The 20,929-nt window shown below is 33.0% G+C and overlaps 1 protein-coding gene across 1 annotated transcript; it reads left to right on the forward strand.

Annotated features, from left to right (window-relative positions):
- Positions 1 to 12,375: 12,375 nt before the first annotated feature.
- On the forward strand, positions 12,376 to 13,140 carry LOC132314310 (uncharacterized). Its single transcript, XM_059813186.1, has one exon. It carries the CDS (start codon positions 12,376 to 12,378, stop codon positions 13,138 to 13,140), a length of 765 nt encoding a protein of 254 aa, XP_059669169.1.
- Positions 13,141 to 20,929: the final 7,789 nt, after the last annotated feature.

Genomic DNA, 20,929 nt, shown 5'->3' on the forward strand with positions numbered 1-20,929 from the left:
AAATACCTATATGTAAATAAGTCGGCTACCCTATTCCTACATGATAACCCTAGAATCATAATATACAGTGAATAATGAAAATTAGTACTAATTTAATTATTAATAATTTTTAATAATTAAACTAATCCACATATACATATATACCTACATATATATATCTATATATATAAACATCCATGGGTATTAACCGTACCCCGTTAACCCATACCACCCAAGTCCATTCTTAAACAAAATCAAACATTTTAATGTAAACAATTAAGTTAAACATTTAATTCAAGTCACCTAACATATAATTTCAATTAAACAAATAATGCTAATTAAACAAATTAACAAATAAGCAAATAATCAATTAAATAAAACAATTAACCAATTAGTTCAATTAAATAAACAATTAAACAATTAATTCAATTAACGAAAACAATTAAACAATTAATTCAAACAAATAAAAAAAATTAAACAAATTAACAAATAAGCAAATAATCAAATAAAAATACAATAAAACAATTAATTAAATACCGAGACTATTCTTTTAAAATTAGAGGTATTGCATCTTCTCTTCAAGCTGTTAGTGCTTTTATTTTCTCATGTTAATAACGATTAATCTTGGCAGTCAGCTTAGGTGACCAACCTTGATGAATAATGTTGGTGACCAACCTTGGTGATCATCTTTAGTGATCAATCTAGAGATTTTCTTTAGCAATTAGGTTTAATGATCGACTTTCATGACTAGCCTCGGTGATTAGCTTCGGATGATCAGCTTTCTACACCGCTTGCTACTGTTTATTAAGAATCGACTTTTCATGCCTTTCGCTACTTCAATCATTCTTTGTAAAATTTTGGCCTTTGAATTTTCTTCCGAGGCGATATATTTTGCTTCGGCACTCTTCTGTGTCTTTCGGCAATTTTTTATAAAATTTATACTTCGACTCTAGTGAGTCCGAGGTAATGTTTATGTAATTTTCATTCTTTGGCATTCTCCTATGCCTTAAAGGATTTATAATAATTTAACCTTCGACTCTTGTTAATCTGAGGTAAATTTTATATTACTTTTATCCTCGGCACTATTTTGTACCTTAGAGGATTTTATATAAAAATTTAACCTTCGAATTCTTTGAGTCCAAGGTAATTTTCATATTATTTTTATCCTCGGCACTATTCTGTGCCTTAGAGGATTTTATATGAAATATAACCTTCGAATTCTTTGACTTCGAGGTAATATTCATACTATTTTTATTTTTGGCACTATTCCGTACCTTAGAGGATTTTATATGAAAATTTAACTTTCAATTTCTTTGAATTTGAGGCAATTTTCATATTACTTTTATCCTCGGCACTATTCTGTGCCTTAGAGGATTTTATATGAAAATTTAACCTTCGAATTATTTGACTTCAAGGTAATTTTCATACTATATTTATCCTTGGCACTATTACGTGCCTTAGAGGATTTTATATGAAAATTTAATTTTCAACTTCTTTAAATTCGAGACAATTTTCTTATTACTTTTATCCTCGACACTATTCTGTGTTTTAGAGGATTTTATATGAAAATTTAACCTTCGAATTCTTTGAAGTCGAGGCAATTTTCATATTACTTTTATCCTCGGCATTATTCTGTGCCTTAGAGGATTTTATATGAAAATTTAACCTTCAAATTCTTTGGGTCCGAGGTAATTTTCATATTATTTTTATTGCTCGGCACTCCTTTGTACCTTGAGGATTTTTATAAAAATTCAACTTCGGCTTTTTTGAGTCCTAGGCATTTTTCATATAATTTTATTCTTCGGCACTCTTTGGTGCCTTGAGAAGTTTTATGAAAATTTAACCATCGATTTTCTTCAATCCGAGGTAATTATAATTTTATTTCTTGGTAATTATAACCTTCGACTTCTTTGAGTTCGAGTTGATTTTCATGTAATTTTAATCTTCGGCACTTTTTTGTGTCTTAGAGGATTTTACATGAAAATTTAACCTTCGACTTCTTTGAGTTCGAGGTGATTTTCATGTAATTTTCTTTCTCGGCACTCTTTTGTGCCTTAGAGGATTTTGTATGAAAATTTAACTTTCGATTTCTTTGAGTTTGAGGTGATTTTCATGTAATTTTATTCTTCGGCACTCTTTTGTGTCTTCAGAATTTTTATGAAAATTTAACCTTCGACTTCTTTGAGTCCGAGGTAATTTTCATATAATTTTATTCTTTGACACTCTTTGGTGCCTTAATGATTTTTATAAAAATTTAACCTTCGGCTTTCTTGAGTCCGAGGTAATTTTCATATAATTTTATTTCTTGGCACTTTTGTGCCTTGAGGATTTTTATGAAAATTTAATCTTTGGCTTCTTTGATTCCGAGGTAATTTTCATATAATTTCATTCTTTGGCACTCCTTTGTGCCTTAAAGGATTTTTCACGGAAATTTAACCTTCGACGAGGTGATTTTCATGTAATTTTATTCTTCGGCACTCTTTTGTGCCTTAGAGGATTTTACATGAAAATTTAACCTTCGACTTCTTTGAGTTCAAGGTAATTTTCATGTAATTTTCTTTCTCAGCACTCTTTTGTGCCTAAAAGGATTTTACATGAAAATTTAACCTTCGACTTCTTTGAGTTCGATGTGATTTTCTTATAATTTTATTCTTCGGCACTCTTTTGTGCCTTGAGGATTTTTATGAAAATTTAACTTTCGGCTTCTTTGAGTCCGGGGTAATTTTCATATAATTTTATTCTTCGACATTCTTTAGTGCCTAAAGGATTTTTATGAAAATTTAACATTCGGCTTTGTTGACTCCGAGGTAATTTTCATATAATTTTAATCCTCGGCACTTTTTTGTGCCTTGAGGATTTTTATGAAAATTTAACATTCGGTTTCTTTGATTTCGAGGTAATTTTCATGTAATTTTCATCCTCGACACTTTTTTCTGTCTTGAGGATTTTTATGAAAATTTAATCTTCGGCTTCTTTGATTTCGAGGTAATTTTCGTATAATTTTATTCTTTGGCACTCCTTTGTGCCTTAGAGGATTTTTCAGGAAAATTTAACCTTCAACGAAGTGATTTTTATGTAATTTTATTCCTCGGCACTCTTTTGTGCATTAGAGGATTTTACATGAAAATTTAACTTTCGACGAGGTGATTTTATTCCTCGCATTCGGCTTCTTTGAGTCCGAGGTAATTTTCATATAATTTTAGTCTTCGGTACTCTTTGGTGCCATGAGGAGTTTTATGAAAATTTAATCATCGGTTTTCTTGAATCCGAGGTAATTTTCAGTTAATTTTATTCCTTGGCACTTTTTTATTTTTTGTGCCTTAGAGGATTTTATATTAAAATTTAACCTTCGACGAGGTGATTTTCATGTAATTTTATTTCTCGTACTCTTTGGTGCCTCAGAAGATTTTACATGAAAATTTAACCTTCGATGAGGTGATTTTCATGTAATTTTATTTCTCAGCACTTTTTTGTTCCTTGAGAATTTTTATGAAAATATAACCTTCAACGAGGTGATTTTCATGTAATTTTATTTCTCGGCACTCTTTTGTGCCTTAGAGGAAATTTTATTTTTTGGTACCTACGGACTCTTGAGGTCCGAGGATTTTTGTTCCTCGGCACCCGTCTGTGCCTTAGAAGAAATTTTACTTGATGCCTTCGGACTCTTGAGGTCTGAGACTTTTTTTGGTTAGGCTTGCCCCCACTTCTTCTTGTTTTTTTTTTTTTTTTTTTTTTTTTTTTTTTTTTTTTTTTTTTTTAAAAAAAAAAACGTTCTGATGCCACAAATAGCATAGCTTCATAATTGGGCTATTTGCCACTTCACTTGGGGATTGGTCTTTATTGAAATGCGAATAAACTAAACCCAAATATTAATCAACATACGAACATGGAGCAAATACAAAGTTATCAAAAGTATGTAAAAGAATTACATGCAGCATACACTAACTGATTAATGGCAAGAAAGAATTTTGAGAACTTATATATCACAACCGAATACATAAATAAAAATTCCAATCAACAAAAGTATTTTTTCATTTATCAGATATAGCATATTTCAGCTCTAAAAACATTTAAAGTTCAATTGAAAATATTTGATGCATGTAATATGTTTAGGACTTCAAGTAATAAACCAAATAGCACAGCTTGTGCACTCACTAGTATCAAAATCCATATAAACATTAATCTGAAAGCATTATCATCAGTTTTGCACTTTTCATCTAAGGAGTGATGATTGTTGACCTTAAGGATTTCATCCAAGGACAATCTAGAGGTTTTGATGATAACAAACCATTAATGGTGTATAAGGACTAATGTTTACATTGAGTGTTATATAGATTATTCTCATTCAAAGAATGACATCAATGAAGCATTAAAGATCATTTCAAGTATTCCATTATTCAAGATCACATCAAGGAAAGAAATGGATAAAATGAAGACATGAAGTTGTAAGGAACTAAATGCAATGTCCATCCAAAGATAGCTTGGACTACAATGAGGAAGAAAGCAACTCATAGGAAAGGAAAGAAATAATTCTACCTCAAAGCCTACACGATCATAGACAAAACATGAAGAAAGAGATAGATAGGTTGGTGAGTATTTAAGATTCAATGTCAAAGTATTTATGAATACATTTGAAGCTCATTTCTATAGGACCATGCATATCATTACATCATTCATAAGTTCCTATGACCATTAACAATAGATTATGAACTTCATTCACATTTAATTGACATATGAAGTCATTGTTAAAGAATGAGTTAGTTCAATCTTACTTAAGCTTTGAAAGGACTCAACATTTAAGCTAGAAATTCTAGGACTATGCACATTAATCATAAGATTTATTTTGGTCTCTAGAAAGTAAAAGTAAGGCATTGAACTTAATCTTTCATCTTTAAAGCCTTTGTTACCATGAATTGGTAAATGACTCTAGGACACAATGCACTTGATATTTATCATCCTTATATGTCCCTAGACTCTTAGAAACTAGACTTGAACTGAATTGAACCATACATCAAAGTTCTAGGTGCTAGAAAGATGGCTATCTCATAAGAAGCAATTTTTAGTCCAGAAAATATCCAGACCAGCCTATACTAAAACTACTATAACTATTTTTGTAGTTGGAGTTTTTAAGTAAGGCCAGTGGAATTAGAAATTTGACTTCGAGCCCTTGATTTTAGACTTAAATTTCACCTAAATTGGATTTGAATTGAGTGAGATATAACCATCACAAGATGCAAGTTTCTGGTCTGCAAAATTTCTAACCAGGTTGCACTAAAATAGCCATAACTATTTTTGTGTTTGGAATTTTTGAGTAAGGCTAGTGGCATTAGAAATCTGACTTCAAGGCAATGAATTTAGACTTAAATGTCAGCTTATTCGGAGTTAAATGGACTGAGTTATGTCCATTTGAAGTCTGCCCAGCAATGGAGCCGCCTCCATAGGAGACAGAGCCGGCTCTTGATATTCCAGTAGCCTATTCTCACGAAAAATACCAACTCCCAGGTAGAGAACAGGCTCCTAAATTAGGGAGCAGGTTCTCAGAGGTAGGGAGCCGACTCCATGCCATGGAGAACTGACTCTCAGAGCTAAGGGAGCTTGCTCCCTTCAAGATAGAGCCTGCTCCCTACGGAAAATTCAAATCCAACGGCTTTTTTGTCTTGTGCTTTATGTTGTCTATCTCTAACAGCTCTTTTGAGCTTGCAAACTCTATAAATAGAGTGAGAAATGTCTGAACATTTTAAGAGGCACCATTTGAGAGACATTATACTGCATTAGAGAGCTTTTGTTCTCACATCTTCTCTTCACCTTTCTCATTCACTCATATACTATTTTAAGAAATTCAATTAAGCATTCAAAGGACTTTTGCTCTTGCTTGAATTTTTATAGAGTTTGTACTCTATCATATACTTGAGAGATTATAAGAGCTTATATTCTTCACTTATATCATCCTCTCTATTCATATTTTTCATAGAGTATTGAGCTTCATTTATATTCATATCTACTCTAGTTGTAAGCCTTGATTTGCATATCAATCTTTGAGAGATATATTTGTATGCAACAAATCTTATATTCATTTGTAAGGGCTTGTGTGGCCCAAGGAAGAAGATACAAGCTAGCTTCAATTTGTAATGGTTGGTGTGACCCAAAGGAAGATTAAGAGAGGTCATTCTCTTAGCAAGGTGAAACAATGAGTTACTTCTTGTAAAGGTTTGCTTTCCACCCGTAAGGAGGTACACTAGTGGATTGGGATGTCTCAAGAGGAGTCTTGAGCCAAGGAGTAGGAGTTTCCGAACCTCGTTAAAGTCGCCGAGTCATTATTTGTAATTTCTCTTCCCTTATCTCTTTTACAATTGTGCTATTAATTGTTTACTTTCATTATTGTATAATTGTTTAAGTTGTTGATTAGAAATTATAAATCTATAAATTGCGAAAATTGGCCATTGACTCTATTTACCCCCTCTAGAGTCAATTCTTGGGTAACAGATGTCATCAATGAAATCTTGTTTTCTTTGAGATGATCTATTTTTCTTGTTATCAAATTGTTATGCTCTTCAATTTGGTTTTTTAGCAGCTAAGGGGGACTCACATGAAACATATTTTAATAAATAAAGAAATCAAAAAAAAAAGGAAGCTGACTTTGTCACTATTTGTACTCATTCTTTTAGTTGTCACAAACTGAGGGTCTGTACCTATGGGAATTTCTCAAAAGATGGCCCTCTAATTGTAAATTTCAGTCTCTCACCCTTCTTTTCATATCACTTTTTGTCTAGAAAGACTAGAATCACAATAGACCCTAGTCTTTATCTAAAATTTCATTTGTTAATGAATAAGAGAGAATTTGATATAGATGAATTATAGTAAAGTTTCATGGTAGTGTTGAACTGAGAATGCATTATCAAAAGCGTCAATGTCAACCATATCCATATAACTCATTCTTGCAGGGAAGGCGACAAATATAAAGGATGCTGTGAGAAAGGTCATGGTGGCCTGTGACTTATTACTTACCAATAGATGTGGCCTAGATAAAGAATAACCAATTTGCTAATGAACCTGAAGAAGATACTTTTTTTGTCTTTCTAAACCAGAAAAAATATAGAACAAACTACAACAAAATTAACCCCATAAGCCGAATGGAGATTGCTATGAATATGCAGGTCAAATTGAATTCTTAAATAGAGAAAAAGAAACTTGAGAAAAAAGTGAAGTTGAAAAACACTCAAATGGGAAACTAGGCCATCTCCGGTTTCCTTCTGAATTGTAAGGTTGTGCTTTATTCTTCTGCACTCATAAGCTTTTCTTTTGGATACTAGTGAAATTGTGACATAGTTATCAAAAATTGAAAGTGTCCAACTGTATTAATATAAAAACAGTCAAATCCGGCTGACTTTAGACAAAGATAGTGTTGTAGGGAGTGATGATGTCATCAATGCCCTTATATGATAAACTTTATATATATATATATATATATATATATATATTAGATTTTTATTTTTTATTTTTTATTTTATTTTTTATCTTTTAACATATATAATTGCCTGAAACATTCAATGCCGTGCAGATTTCAAAGTTTCACAACTTTGAGTTTAAGATCTTTAAGTATTCACTACTCTAAGAATCATGATTAAAATCAAATAAAATAATCCAGATAAATCAAGATTTTGATATATAATTTTGAGGATCAACTTTTGCATAAAATCAACGACTCAATATGTGTATATAAATTCTATAGATTTACCATTTTCTTAATTTCTACAAGAAAAACCTTGGCCTTAATCATGGCTCTTGGGTTTTGATTCAATAATAGAAATCAAGAAGAAAACATTAATTAAAGAGGCGAAGTCGGCAATCGTACCTTGATCGAAGATTAAACCATTGGAATACCTTTTAATTCCTTTGAATATTTGCTTGCAAAATTGTCTGGAACACTCCTTTGGCGATTAGCCTTTGGTTTGTTGTCCTTTGTCCAAAGGCCGTTCGGCGTGTTATGCATTGTGGTTGGACGGCTGCACTTGTTGTGCAAAGATCTGACCATGTGAGGAACATAACTTTCGGACGTCTGCAGGCATGGAAACCTTCGGTACCAGTCTGGCGGTTAAAAAGGGTTGGGTTGAAATCCCATCCCGCATCATGCCTCTGGTGGACTTTGAATTCGTATGAATGCATCACATCAGTGCCAAAGTGTAGGTGCAAAAATTCGTCAACTTAGAAGAGTCAACGCAAAAAAGCAATGCACTGAAATAAAATGATAGATTCAAGGAAAAATAATAAAAATGGTGCAAATGTTGCATATATATTTTATTTGGGACCTTGCCCCTATTTATACAAATATACTTATATTAGGATAAGACTCGTCTTGCTTGTTCTCTACGATTTTGTTCATCATTATACTTCTACATTTTGTTTCATACAAAGCTTTTCTTCTATACAGGGCTTTTTCTTCATATAGATTCTATTATGTGAGGCTTTTTTTCGATGCCGTGATTGATTTGATCTGAATCATGGATAATGTTTGTCCAGGCTGTATGTTTGACCGAGAATAGATTAAGCTGATCTTGTGATGGGTTGATGATAATTCTTTTGGGCTTGATCAAACTATGTTCGGCCGGAGAGATAACTTCGATCAGTCTTATAACGGGCTGAGATACCGACGAAGGTTCTTCTGAGCTGGGCCTCTTTTTTAGGCCTTGGAAGGACCCTAATTTGCTTAATTCAAAGCAGTTGTATTGGGCGGGACCCTTGTTAGCTGATGTGGCTTGCCTTAATGGGAAGGAGAGATTTTTGCTCCCATAATATATACACACACACACATAAATATAAGCATATACATTAATATTAAATTGATGTATATAATTTTTAAGCCAATCAGTTAAAAAAAATCCTGAATGCACTGGCTCCTTTTATTATTATTTTTTCAGTGGTAATATAAAATAAAATAAAATAAATTTATTTGGCCCCCAAACCGGAGAGTCCTGGCTTACCTGAGCTTCAATGCGATTAGAGTGTCTTTGTTTTTAATTAACACTTGACCTCCAAATAAGAATACAACTGTCTTAGAGGTTCGTCAAAGCTCATTTTCAAACTATTTTTTAATATTTTTATATCAAATTATATTTCAGTGGGAAAAAAAAAAAAAAAAAAACCATCAGACGAATTACTTAAAAATATTAGCAAATATTGATGTTATAACGGAAAACCTACAGAATTGTGCAATAAGTCAAATTCTAAATTAAGCAAATGAAGCTAGAAATCTACGAGGGAATATGTTCGCCAATCAACAAAATATTCTCTACTTACTGTATGAATTAGGGGAGAAAATTTGCTCCAAATATAAAGGCTATGCAATCGACATCAATAACGGAGAAGATAGCGTAATTCCATTAGAATTTCAAGTTCCGCTAAAAATCCCTAGCTAACAAAGTCAGTCTCTTAGCATATGTGTTGGAAAAACTATAACCAGCACTTACCATTTTAATATTTTATGACATTAAATCAAGAAAGCACCCATAGCAACACGGAACACAAGTTACAGCATATCTTTAAAAAGTAAGACACAGGTACGATTTAAGTCACATAATTTTTCTCAACGGGTATCGCTCTTATACTCCGAGCGTACTTATGACTTAATTCTGTCACTTTCGAATTCGCTCTCGTTTTCGTTCCCGCTTTATGTGACTTAGAATAAGACATGAATATGTCAAAAAATAATTTTATATATATATATATATATATATATATATATATATATAATTTTTTGGTCATTTTATCCCAATAATCATGAATAAAATAATTAATTCGGAGCGAAGAGCTAGATGCTTGTTATTTTTGTTTTTATTAAATTTTATATTGTTTTTCTAATTAACGCATAAAATATATAAATTGCATTGAATCTCATTCTCCTAAAAATATAAATACAAAACTACTAAGGGTCGTATTAATGTCTTGTGCATTTAGTGTCTAACCAAAAAATAAAATATTTAATTTTCAAGATACTTTTAAACGCATCTAAACACGTGTCCAAGTCCTATCTGCATATTCGATAAGTGTTCGAGTATTTGATATTGTCACGACATCATAACGAAGTATCATGTTTGTCCCAAGCCTAATGAATCCATGACAGGGGCTTAATACGCAGGACAACAACAAAGAAGTTGGATGTCAAAATCATTTTAAGAGGAAATTAATGAATCACGTGAACTGAAAAATTAGGGTTTTATCATTTATAATTTCTTACACTATTTTAAAATGTCGAAAATGTATTAATGTCTTGTTAATTATGTATCCAACCAAAAAATAAAATATTTAATTTTCAAGATATTCTTAAACGTATTTGAACATGTATCCAGGTCATGTCCGCAATTCAATGACTGTCTGAGTATTTGATACTGTCACGCCATCATAAAAGAAGTATCATATCTGTGTTTCCTAAGCCTCAAATATATCCATGATAGGGGCTTAGTACGCAAGACAACAAGAAGAAAGTTGGATGTCAAAATCATTTTAAGAGGAAATTAATAATTCGCGTGAATTGAAGTCTTTTGATAAAGAATCAAGATTAAGTAAAACCATGATCTATAGATTTATAAAGTGTGGTAATGTGGGATGGATTCACAGTAACACTCCTTGTTTTTTATTAAGTGAAAAAAAAAAAAATCTAAGATGTCTAGTATTACTTAAAAAAAAGAAGAAGGTAATTATCCAACTTTGGTCAAATTACCTGGAATGCTTGGTCACAAATTTAAATATAAATCTAAATTTACTTTTGTTTTGTATGAAGTGATTGTTTTCATAATTTAGATCGATTTTTAACAATAATTCATATGTTTTTGTTTTTACAATATCTTTTTTTAAAAAACAAACAAACAAATATATATTTACACACACTTACCTCTAACTTTATCAATAGATCCTCTCTTCTTAAAACTGAAGTGACATGGTATAAATATTGTACCAGGACATAAATGTGTTGTCCCACCAAGGAGAAATGGAGTCAACAAATTGTTTTTTCTCATTTATTTAGTGAAAGAGTCAAAATATTTATTTAGTGAAATAGTCAAAAAAAAGAATTGTCACCATTAATGTCATAATATATGACTATGGCAAAAATGCGCACTAAATTCCGGGGCCGCTGCACAAATGGACAAACTTTTAAAGGAAAAAAGAGTCCATTGCTCTGCACGTGGCATGAATGAGTCAGGAAAGAGAGCATTAAGGTGGGACCCAGATCTAGAACCAAATCCCACGCAGAAATTGTCCAAAAAATACAGAATAAAAGGTTACTTCCACGTCTACGTCTCAACGAGCTTAATTCAGACTGCCCATAACAAAGACAAACTTCCAAAAAAATTCTATTTTTATAATATTTATTAAAAAATATAAATAAGCTTAAGGTTCTATAATGAATATAATAAGTGAGGAAGGGGTTATTTAATTTAGTTATCTCAAAATTAATTTCAAATATAAAGTTTCATGTATAAAACCCATGGGCCTTGGCTACATTTTTTTAACTCAACTTATAGAAAATAATTTTTAATTTTTTTAACCAAATAAATATTGAATCATTATGTTCTATTATCTTAAAAGATATTTTTTTTCTTTGAAATCTAAAAAGAAACATAACCTTTTACTTTAGGTTGTTTTGGAAGAGCCACTATTATCTACTTATATTTCTAATATCTTGTAGATATTTGCAGTATTTTTATATAATTTGTTCACATACAAAGGTAAAATTGCATGTATTTGACTCATCTTGATCTTCAAACTTTACAATAACAGAAGCCTCTTGAATTAATCCTTTTAAACATTCTTTGTTTTGTTCATCACTTGGTAAGTGTTAATGTATTTATATAATATGTGATTATGAAAGTTAAATGTCAATGTAAATATACCTTAGTTTATGCTACCTCATTAATTAACTAATTAAATCTAACACGACATGTGCATCAATAAGCTGGCTAAGCAAAAAAAATTTAAATTAAAATATATAGATCGTCCAACAACAAACAGATCGAACTCTCTTGCATGACGTATATCTATATCTATATTATATGTGTATATTATCTATGACTGTGGCAACCTTTTCCTTTTTTGTCCGGGCTGCTCCTCTAGAAATTATAACTCTTCTAGAGTGCCGAAAGAGAATCAGCCTCTCTCACTCAATTTCTTATTTATTTCTATTCATCTAGAAGCCATACCCATCAACCCTTGTAACACGCCATATTTCTCTCTCTCTAAAACCCTTTCTCTCTCATATCATATACATATATATATATAACCCTATAGTGTCCTACAAGTAATCGCAAACAACCCACTTCCTTCCAAAAACAGTCTCTCTCCCTAGCACCATTTATTCTTATTATCCATTGATGCTTTACTAAAGAGTCCTACCAAGTCTCATTAATGGACCAAAATCCTAACCCTAACCCTAACCCTAAGATGCAGGACTTAGATGAAGCAGAAGAAACACTCTCTCTTTGTGATCTTCCAATATATAGGGACGCATCGGAGTCCGAAAACTTCTTCAAAGAATATCAAAGCTCATCATGGTCCTCCGATCAAGACTACTTCGAGTTCTTCAGTGAAGAATGGAGTACTCCTACTACTACTTATCCACCTGACAACAACATTATTTTCTGTGGAAAGCTCATTCCTTACAAACAACCAGTGTCCATTGACACCCACAAGCTCGAAAGCACCAACCACAAAAACCCGAAAAGGCGAGGCCTTTTCCGGTGGAAATCAGAGTCTCTTAACAAAGCTAAAACCTCTGCCAGAGGTACTAAAGGTCCATGCAAGCAAAAAAAAGTGTCTAAATTATTATATGTTTCCAGCCCAAGTAAGTCATTGTCATCATCCCCGGTGTTGGAGAAATATACACGTGGTTCCGGAAGGTATGGTGTTTCAGTTCGGAAGGTGTCGGTGGTGGCGCCGCCGGCGAAGTATAGGTGGTACTTGTTTATGTTTGGGTTGGCAAGGTTTCCAACGAAGATGGAATTGGGTGATATGAGGAACAGGCAGTCCCGCCGTGGTCCTTCGGCGTTGTTTCGATTGGACAGTGGTGGTGAGAAGGCGGGTGGCTGTAGGAGGAGGTGGAAGGGGTTGTGGTGGGGGCTGATTAGGGCCGTGGGTTTCGGAGGCCGCCACCATGCAAACACCGTCGTTTAGGCATCGTTTGGTTGCATGCCTCGCGTGTGAAAGGGATTGGTCCTCGCACGTGCTTTTCCAGCATGCCAACATTGACTTGCAAAGCCCTCGACAACATGGAGAAATCCATGCCCACTCTCATTTTTGTGGCATAAGATACACGCACTCATCCTAGCCAATCAATCTATTTTAGAATTTTGGGAGAGAGAAACAATGAGATACATCATCCATGTGTACAGTGGTTTACCACAATATTAGTTGGATTGTGATTACCAAACACCACTAATGCTATGAAAGTGATATGCAATTATATATGCATCTTTTGATTTGAAATTATCCTTTAGCATCATGTTTTCAAAAGCATCTTTGCTTTTCAATATAATACCATATTATTCATTAAAATGTATAAACGATCTCTATCTTTTACTTGATCATGTTGAGTTGGTATATAACCTTTTCCCAAAAATAAAAAAATAAAAAAAAGGTTGATTTGGAATACCCCTCAATCACATGTTACTCAAATCACCAAATGACAAGGTTTACAATTCTCATATTTTTTATGCTAAACCTCAAAAATGGTGTTACATTAGGCTTAAGAGGGCTGCTCAATTAGCGTTTGGGAAGAAACACAACTCATGCACATTTTTGGTCCACACACTTGAATTCGAAACTCTCTTATTGTTTTTTGAGGAGGAGGAGGAGGTTATATCATTAAACTAGATACTCTTTGATAAATTCTCAAACTATTAAGTATCTTGTTATTTTGTAGATTTTATAAGAAGCGACAACATATTAATGGTCCATAAATCATTTTTCAGTGTTTGATTATTAATTTAAAATAATATAAAATAGGAAAGATGAGTGCTAGCAGCAGTCGATAAGGAGATTGTCTCTCAACACTCGCCTTTTGTATGTGATTGGTCAAAAATCAATCACTTTACATTCCAACTTTAATCACAGAAAGTGAGTGTCGAGAATTAGGGATATTAATTCCCTCAAGCTTATTTCATAATCGATTGTGGTTGAGAAATATTAAATATCTCTCTCATGATATTAAATATCTCTCTCATGATACACGTATAATATCATCATCACATCCAACAAGCCATTCACGTTTCTTTTAAAAGGTCAGAGCAAAGAAAGACGTATTTTTTTTGTCTTTTCTTTCTATCTTTTATCTGTCTAAAATGCCCTTTTCCAGATTATGTAATGATGTACCGTTTCTCTCATGCTCAACCAAACAATACGTGTAAAAACTCTTTTCTTGAATATTCCTTCCCTTAAAAAAAAAACAATCTCTCTAGGCAACAAGCAAAGACAAATAGATTTTTGCATTAAAGGGGACATAAACAATAATAAAATAACTATGATATAAATATTGTAAATGAGACGAACACTAGAGAAGGATGTCATGATTGGAGTACAATTATAAAGAGAGAATGTGCAATAATTAACAATGACATCAAGATAGTGGCAAACATGTCAAAAGGCATATTAAATCTCACACAGTCACACAGTTGACATTAGCCTTATTTTAAGGGCGTCTAATTTCATATGTTTTTCTAAAAGCAGACAAGCTTACATTGGCAGAAGGAATCCTTTCAGTTTATACCCTTGGAGAAGCAACCTTCACAAATTACAACCATATATTACTTTATAATATATTATAAGTATGAAATATAGTACAAAGTATATTTAGCATGTGCCAGTTTTATACAAATGCATGGGCATTTATTTATTCCTTAATATTAACTAAGCAAAAGTGCAAACAACCCCCTTAAATTATCACAAATTGACATTTTACCTCCCTAGACTACAAAAATGAACAAATTAGTATCACAACTATCTAAATCTGTGCAAGTAAACTCCTGAAACTCAATTCCGGCCACTTTCTAACCGACTTCATTGTAAATTTACAAAACTACTCATTGTAATTAAGAAAAAAAAAAAAAAAAACGAAAATAAATAATCAGCGTGAATCCGACAAAGAATGATGATGGCGACAGAGAGACTGAATTGGCGGCAAGGACTGAATCGGAGATGTGCAATTTCAGGGAAGGATTCCTGGTACGGCCGGCTGGTGCAGTGATGGCGATGGTGGCATGGGCCAGCGATGGGGAGTGGAGAGGACCGGTTTGCCGACTGGTGCAGCGATGACGATGGCGGCATGGGCCAGCGATAGGCCGTGGACAGGTCGGTTGTGACTTTGCGGCGCAGCACCGGCGAGCAAGGAGAACTCGGCTGTGAGCTTCTCGGTGGTGAGTTTGGCTGTGATGAACTCGCGGCGCGGCATCGGAAAACAAGAATTGGCCGGTTGGTTCGCCGGCGCCTATGGCCGTGATTAAATTTGGCAGAAACACGGAGGCGACGTACAGCAGTGGAATCGGTCTTGATCGGATCGGTATTAGTGATCAAGATGGTGCGAAACTCATCTTCGAGTCGAGCCATGGCGATCTGGATCGCCGTGTTGGCTTTGTTCTGGTTGTTAGCGATCGTCGCCGACTCCATAGAGCGTTGAATCTCGTCGACAGCCTGCAAGTAGCGATCGATCTCATGGCGGTCACCGTTGAAGATCATGCGTTCTCTGGCGTCCTCCGACGCCGTAGAGTCCCACCGGAGGATGATCTTCTTGGCCAATTCAAACGCGACGGCGAGGTTCTCCGGCGATTCCATAACCGGAAATATAGTGATTTAATCAATAACAGCTTTGAAAAATCAGAATCTAGAAAGGGAATGGTGATTTTTATTTTCCTTTTTTTTTTCTTTATCTAATATCTTTCTCTGTCTGTCTGTCTGTCTGAGATAATAGCTAATAATTTTTGTGCTTTGTGGCAGTGGGCCTTTGACTTGTTAGAATTATGGTTTCTCTGAATTGAGAGACGTTTAAAAATTAAACAAACCAAATTTGACCACAGGACCACCGTATCATCAATGTCTACTCCTATCTTTTACTGTGAGCATAGTGATGATCTTCTGGGTTCGCCGACGACCATGGCTGTGATTGAATGTGGCAGAAACACAACGGCAAGGTGGAGCAGTGGAATCGATAAGGGAATGAACTGAAAAGTGAGGAACATGATGATGAAATTTCCATTGAAAGATGGGTTTGTAATTGTTTGAGTCTGTAGTGATAATTCATGAACAACCCACAACATTTCTCTCACTCTAAATCTCTCTCTCCTTCCATAACCATCCATTTTTCATTGCTTTTTCTTTCCTTTTCCTTTTTGATTGCTATTTGTTATTACCCTCTGCAAGTCTCCCTTTTGATTTGTTATATTATACGGAGTAATTGGGTTCTTCATTTCCTTTTTCTTTCTTGCATTCCTTGATTGAACCAACACTGGTCATCAGAGGTTTAAGGCGACGAGGGTAATAACAAATAAATAATAGTATTAATAAGTATTCTAAGATAATTTTGGAATTAAAAGAAAAGGACCGCACTTGTGGGACGGAAAGTGGCCGGAATTGAGCTTCAGGGGTTAACTTGCACGGATTTGGATAGTTATGGTATTGATTTGTTCATTTTTGTAGTCCAGGGAGTAAAATGCCGATTTGTGATAATTTAGGGGGGTTGTTTGCACTTTTGCCTATTAACTAATGAAGTTATAGCTATTTATTATTTGGAGAATAAAAAAAATTAACCAACTTATGCCCACCTCTGCTCTTAAGTTATAGGGTTTGACAATTGGAAATTTTTATTCCACAAATGAAGAGTATGCCCTAAACACGTAAAAGATTTTCATATAATTCATGACAAATTTCATTGAGTGCGTTACATAAGGATTATTGTCGCGACAATCATGAGCAGCGTTAGCATAATTCAATTTCACGAGTAATAAATGTGCAAAATTCAGGAAAAAAACGGTGCATTTTATTATTTTAGAAAAAAAGTCATCCAATTGTTAATGCCGGCCTAGTGACAAAGAACTCTGCTCTTAAGTTTGGGGCTTGACAATTGGAAATTTTAATTCCAAAAATGAAGAGTATGCTCACACATAAAAGATTTTCAAATAATTCAAGACAAATACCATTGGGTACGACTAGTTCACCTCATTCATGAGATGAGGGTTATAGTCGCGAAAATCATGATTTAGTGCTAGCATAATTCAATTTCATCAGTGATAAGTGTGAAAATTTAAGAGAAACACGCTGCAATATTTTTTTAAAAAATATCATCGGAAGTGTTTATGCCGACCTAATGACATGTATGTCCTGCATACATAAAAGATTTTCAAATAATTCAAGACAAATTCCATTGAGTAAGACTAGTACACTTCATTTATGAGATGAAGGTTACACTCGCGACTATCATGACTAGTGTTAGCATAATTCAATTTCATCAGTGACAAGTGTGAAAAATTTAGAGAAATAGGATGCAATATTCTTTATAAAAAATCATCGAAAATGTTTATGCTGCCCTAATGACATGTGTGTCTTGCATAAATAAAAGATTTTCAAATAATTCAAAACAAATCCATTGACTACTACTAGTTCTCATCATTCATGAGGGATTACAGACTTTACAGTCCCTACAATCAGTGTTAGCATAATTCAATCCCATGGTTGACTTTCTAGATTTAAAACAAGATTGTGGGCGCTTTCACATTCTTCTTTTTTATCTTAAAATTATGTTTTCCAACTTAATAGAATTTGAATGTTCACTAAACACTTTGAGAAGTAGAAAAAATATTACTAGATCATAAGACCCTTGATACACCTTAACAAAAATAAATCAACTCTAATTTTTGTTTTAATCTCTTCTACCATTGCATCATAAAATGAATCACTAGATTTAAAAGTATTTGTAGTCATTCGTTGCACCACGTCACCGTTGCAACTATTATAATAAATAATTTCTCCGATTCATTATTGAATGTGGTATCAATTGAACTAAGCATTTGGTGGTCGTTTAACTGAATTTTCAAAATAAAAGGATAGAGGATTTTTGTTTTCCTGTAAATAAAATAAATTATATATAGCAGAAAAGAAAACTGTAAATGAAGCATGGGCTAAACAAGAAAATGGGCCTACAACAAAATGGGCTAAACAAGAAAAAAAACCTTAGAGCGGGGAAAATTTAACCAAAGAGCCCAAGCCCATGACCAGGACTAACTGGGTCGTAATCTCATAGAATCCACAGTTTGATTGGAAGATGACATGAGGTGGGTGGACAGAATTTTGAAAACCCTAGAATTTCTCTCCATCCACACATGATTTAATGTTCAAATCTCTCAAGAGTCATTTGGGGCAAAATAATATATAAAAAAAAACTTAGACAAAAAACGTCTAACAGCTCACATATTAATACGGCTAATATACAGACGGTCAAAGTTGCACAAAGTTATCTTGAATTAACAAATTAAGAACACTTCTACAAAGGAATCGTAATTGTCTCAGACACTGATGTTCTACGGACACTCTTTGGATACAGATGGTCAAAATTACACAAAAGTTATCTTAAATCCACAAATTACGAACACTTCTACAAATGAATTGTAATCATACCGGACACTGACATTCTACGGACACTTCTTGAATACCTGTCCAATACTTCATTTACGAGTTCTTCATTAAAATTTAAATTTATTATATTTGGACACTTCTCCTATATTTTTAGACACTTTGGCCGATACTTTTTCAATATTTTTAACTCAAGGCTTATATACATAGACATATGTACAACAGTCATGCTCAATAATCTTGAAAATAATATAATAGTTTTTCAACTTTTTTCTTTAAAAAAAAATTGGCACAAGTGAAGCATAAAATGATACCTATTAATTTAAAATATATGATTTAAAAATTATTACAATAATAACATAATTTATTTTCTAAATCATGTTAGAACAACTCTTAGTATAAAAATTATAAATAAATTACAATTATATTATATTCTTATACAAATAAAAATTCATATTTGTATATAGCAGGACCATCTACATATTTATGTCTTATCGTGTCCATATCTCTATTCCCTAGCCTTACAAGTTGAAAATAACTCCATGCATAGGATGAGAAAGTTACACATTCCTTAATATAAAAATATTTCACAACTTTATTCTAAATTTCAACTAACCCTTGTAAGTGTTATTTTAAAATAAATGTTTTTTTTTTTAATTTAAAATATAAAATAAGTTTATTAAAAATTAGAACAAATTTGTGGAAAATTTTGTTTTACCTTCGCGGCACTTGTTTGATTTCAACACACGACTTTCCAAGTCATGCCTCGTGCCAGAGGAGGCCCACTGTGTGGGGATATTTCGTCTTTCATGCGTGCTACCTCCTTTGTTCTTCGTCTCAAGGTAAGATTTTTATTAGATTCTTGCAATTTCAACCATCGTCTCTGGTTTAATATGTACACACATATATATTGCATATATCTATGTAATTGTCTACATACATGTTTGCGTGTGTATTTTCTGGTAAGATGCAATTCAGCTACAGACTACTGTGATAAATATGTATATGCAACTCAGTTTTTTGCTGCGTTGCGTGTAATTGATCCTCTTGGTTCGAATAATATATATATTTATAGATGCATAATGTTTCTTAGATATAATTAATTTGTGTTTAGGGCTTTAAAGTGATTCCATATTTGTATTCTTGGATTAAGATATATAATGGATCTTAATGTTGTTTATCATTTGGGTTTTTCCTTAAAGATTTAGATGCTTGTGTTTCAATTTGAAAATCTTATGATGGAAGAAATGAAACCTTTTCTGAGTTTTACATAAGACTCAACCATAGTGTGTCTGACCTTCGAAACCTAGAAAAGAAAGTGACAAATAAGAAGATTAACAAGAAAATTCTTAGCTCTTTGCCTAAAAAATTCAGAATCAAAGTTGAAACATTGCAAACAACTCAAAACATCGCTATCATGCAAGCTGATGAGGTTGTAAGTCATATTAAGAACTATGAGATGAAGTACTATGGAAATTTCCAAAAACCTAACGACTTAGCCCTAAAAGATTCAAAATCTGAGTCTTCCAAGTCAGAGGATAGGTATGATAGTGAGTCTGCTGAAGAAATTGCTCTCATCATTAGGAAGTTCAGAAATTTGATCAAGTCTGAAAAGATGAATATTGCACTTAAGAAAGGGGGAGAGTCAAGGTCTAGGAATATAGAGTCTTCATTTAGGGGAAGTGAGGACAAGATAAAAGGAGAGAAGAGGAGTCTAAAGAAAATGAGATTAAATGTTGGACATGTGGTGGTATAGGTCCAAGTCCCAAAAATAGTTTTCTTGCTAAGAAAGAGTCCAAAGATAAAAATAAGGAAAAAAAATGATGAAAGTTTCAGTTTTTTAAGAATAATGATGCTTCTTTATCTGATGATTATTCTTCTTATGATGATGATAACCCTCTTGCTTTTGTTACTATTGTGAATAATGATGTTTTTAACAGATTTTATTTGTCTGACACAAATGACTCTGATTTTGAGGACATAGCAAAACTTAATGATGAAAATTGTTGCAAGGAAGCAACAAAGGAGAATTATGATAAAGCCTTCAATGAATTGTATGTTACATATGTTCAAACAAAGAAATGTATCAATAAGCAAGGTAGAGAATTGAAAGAAGTTGAGAAGAAAAGAGACGTTCTGAAGAAGGAAAGTGAATAGAAAATGAAGGAGATTGAAGATCTTCAAGGAAAGGTAAGATTCCTAGAATGTGAGGTAAGTCAAGTTAATTTTGCAAAAAAAATCTATTGTTCCTAAATTGGAATTTCTTGAAATTAAATTGAAAAAGTCACAAGAGAAATTAATTGGATTTATTTTTCGGCAGATTAAACTTGATAAGATGATTAATGTT

Source organism: Cornus florida, unplaced genomic scaffold, assembly GCF_030987335.1.
Source record: "Cornus florida cultivar Cherokee Brave unplaced genomic scaffold, ASM3098733v1 CherokeeBrave_3.0.0_Hap2_Chr06, whole genome shotgun sequence".
NCBI classification, from domain to species: Eukaryota; Viridiplantae; Streptophyta; class Magnoliopsida; order Cornales; family Cornaceae; genus Cornus; species Cornus florida.

Excerpts from the sequence above, each read along its gene's own strand:
- LOC132314310 (XM_059813186.1), top strand. The coding sequence starts at position 12,376 with ATGGACCAAAATCCTAACCCTAACCCTAACCCTAAGATGCAGGACTTA.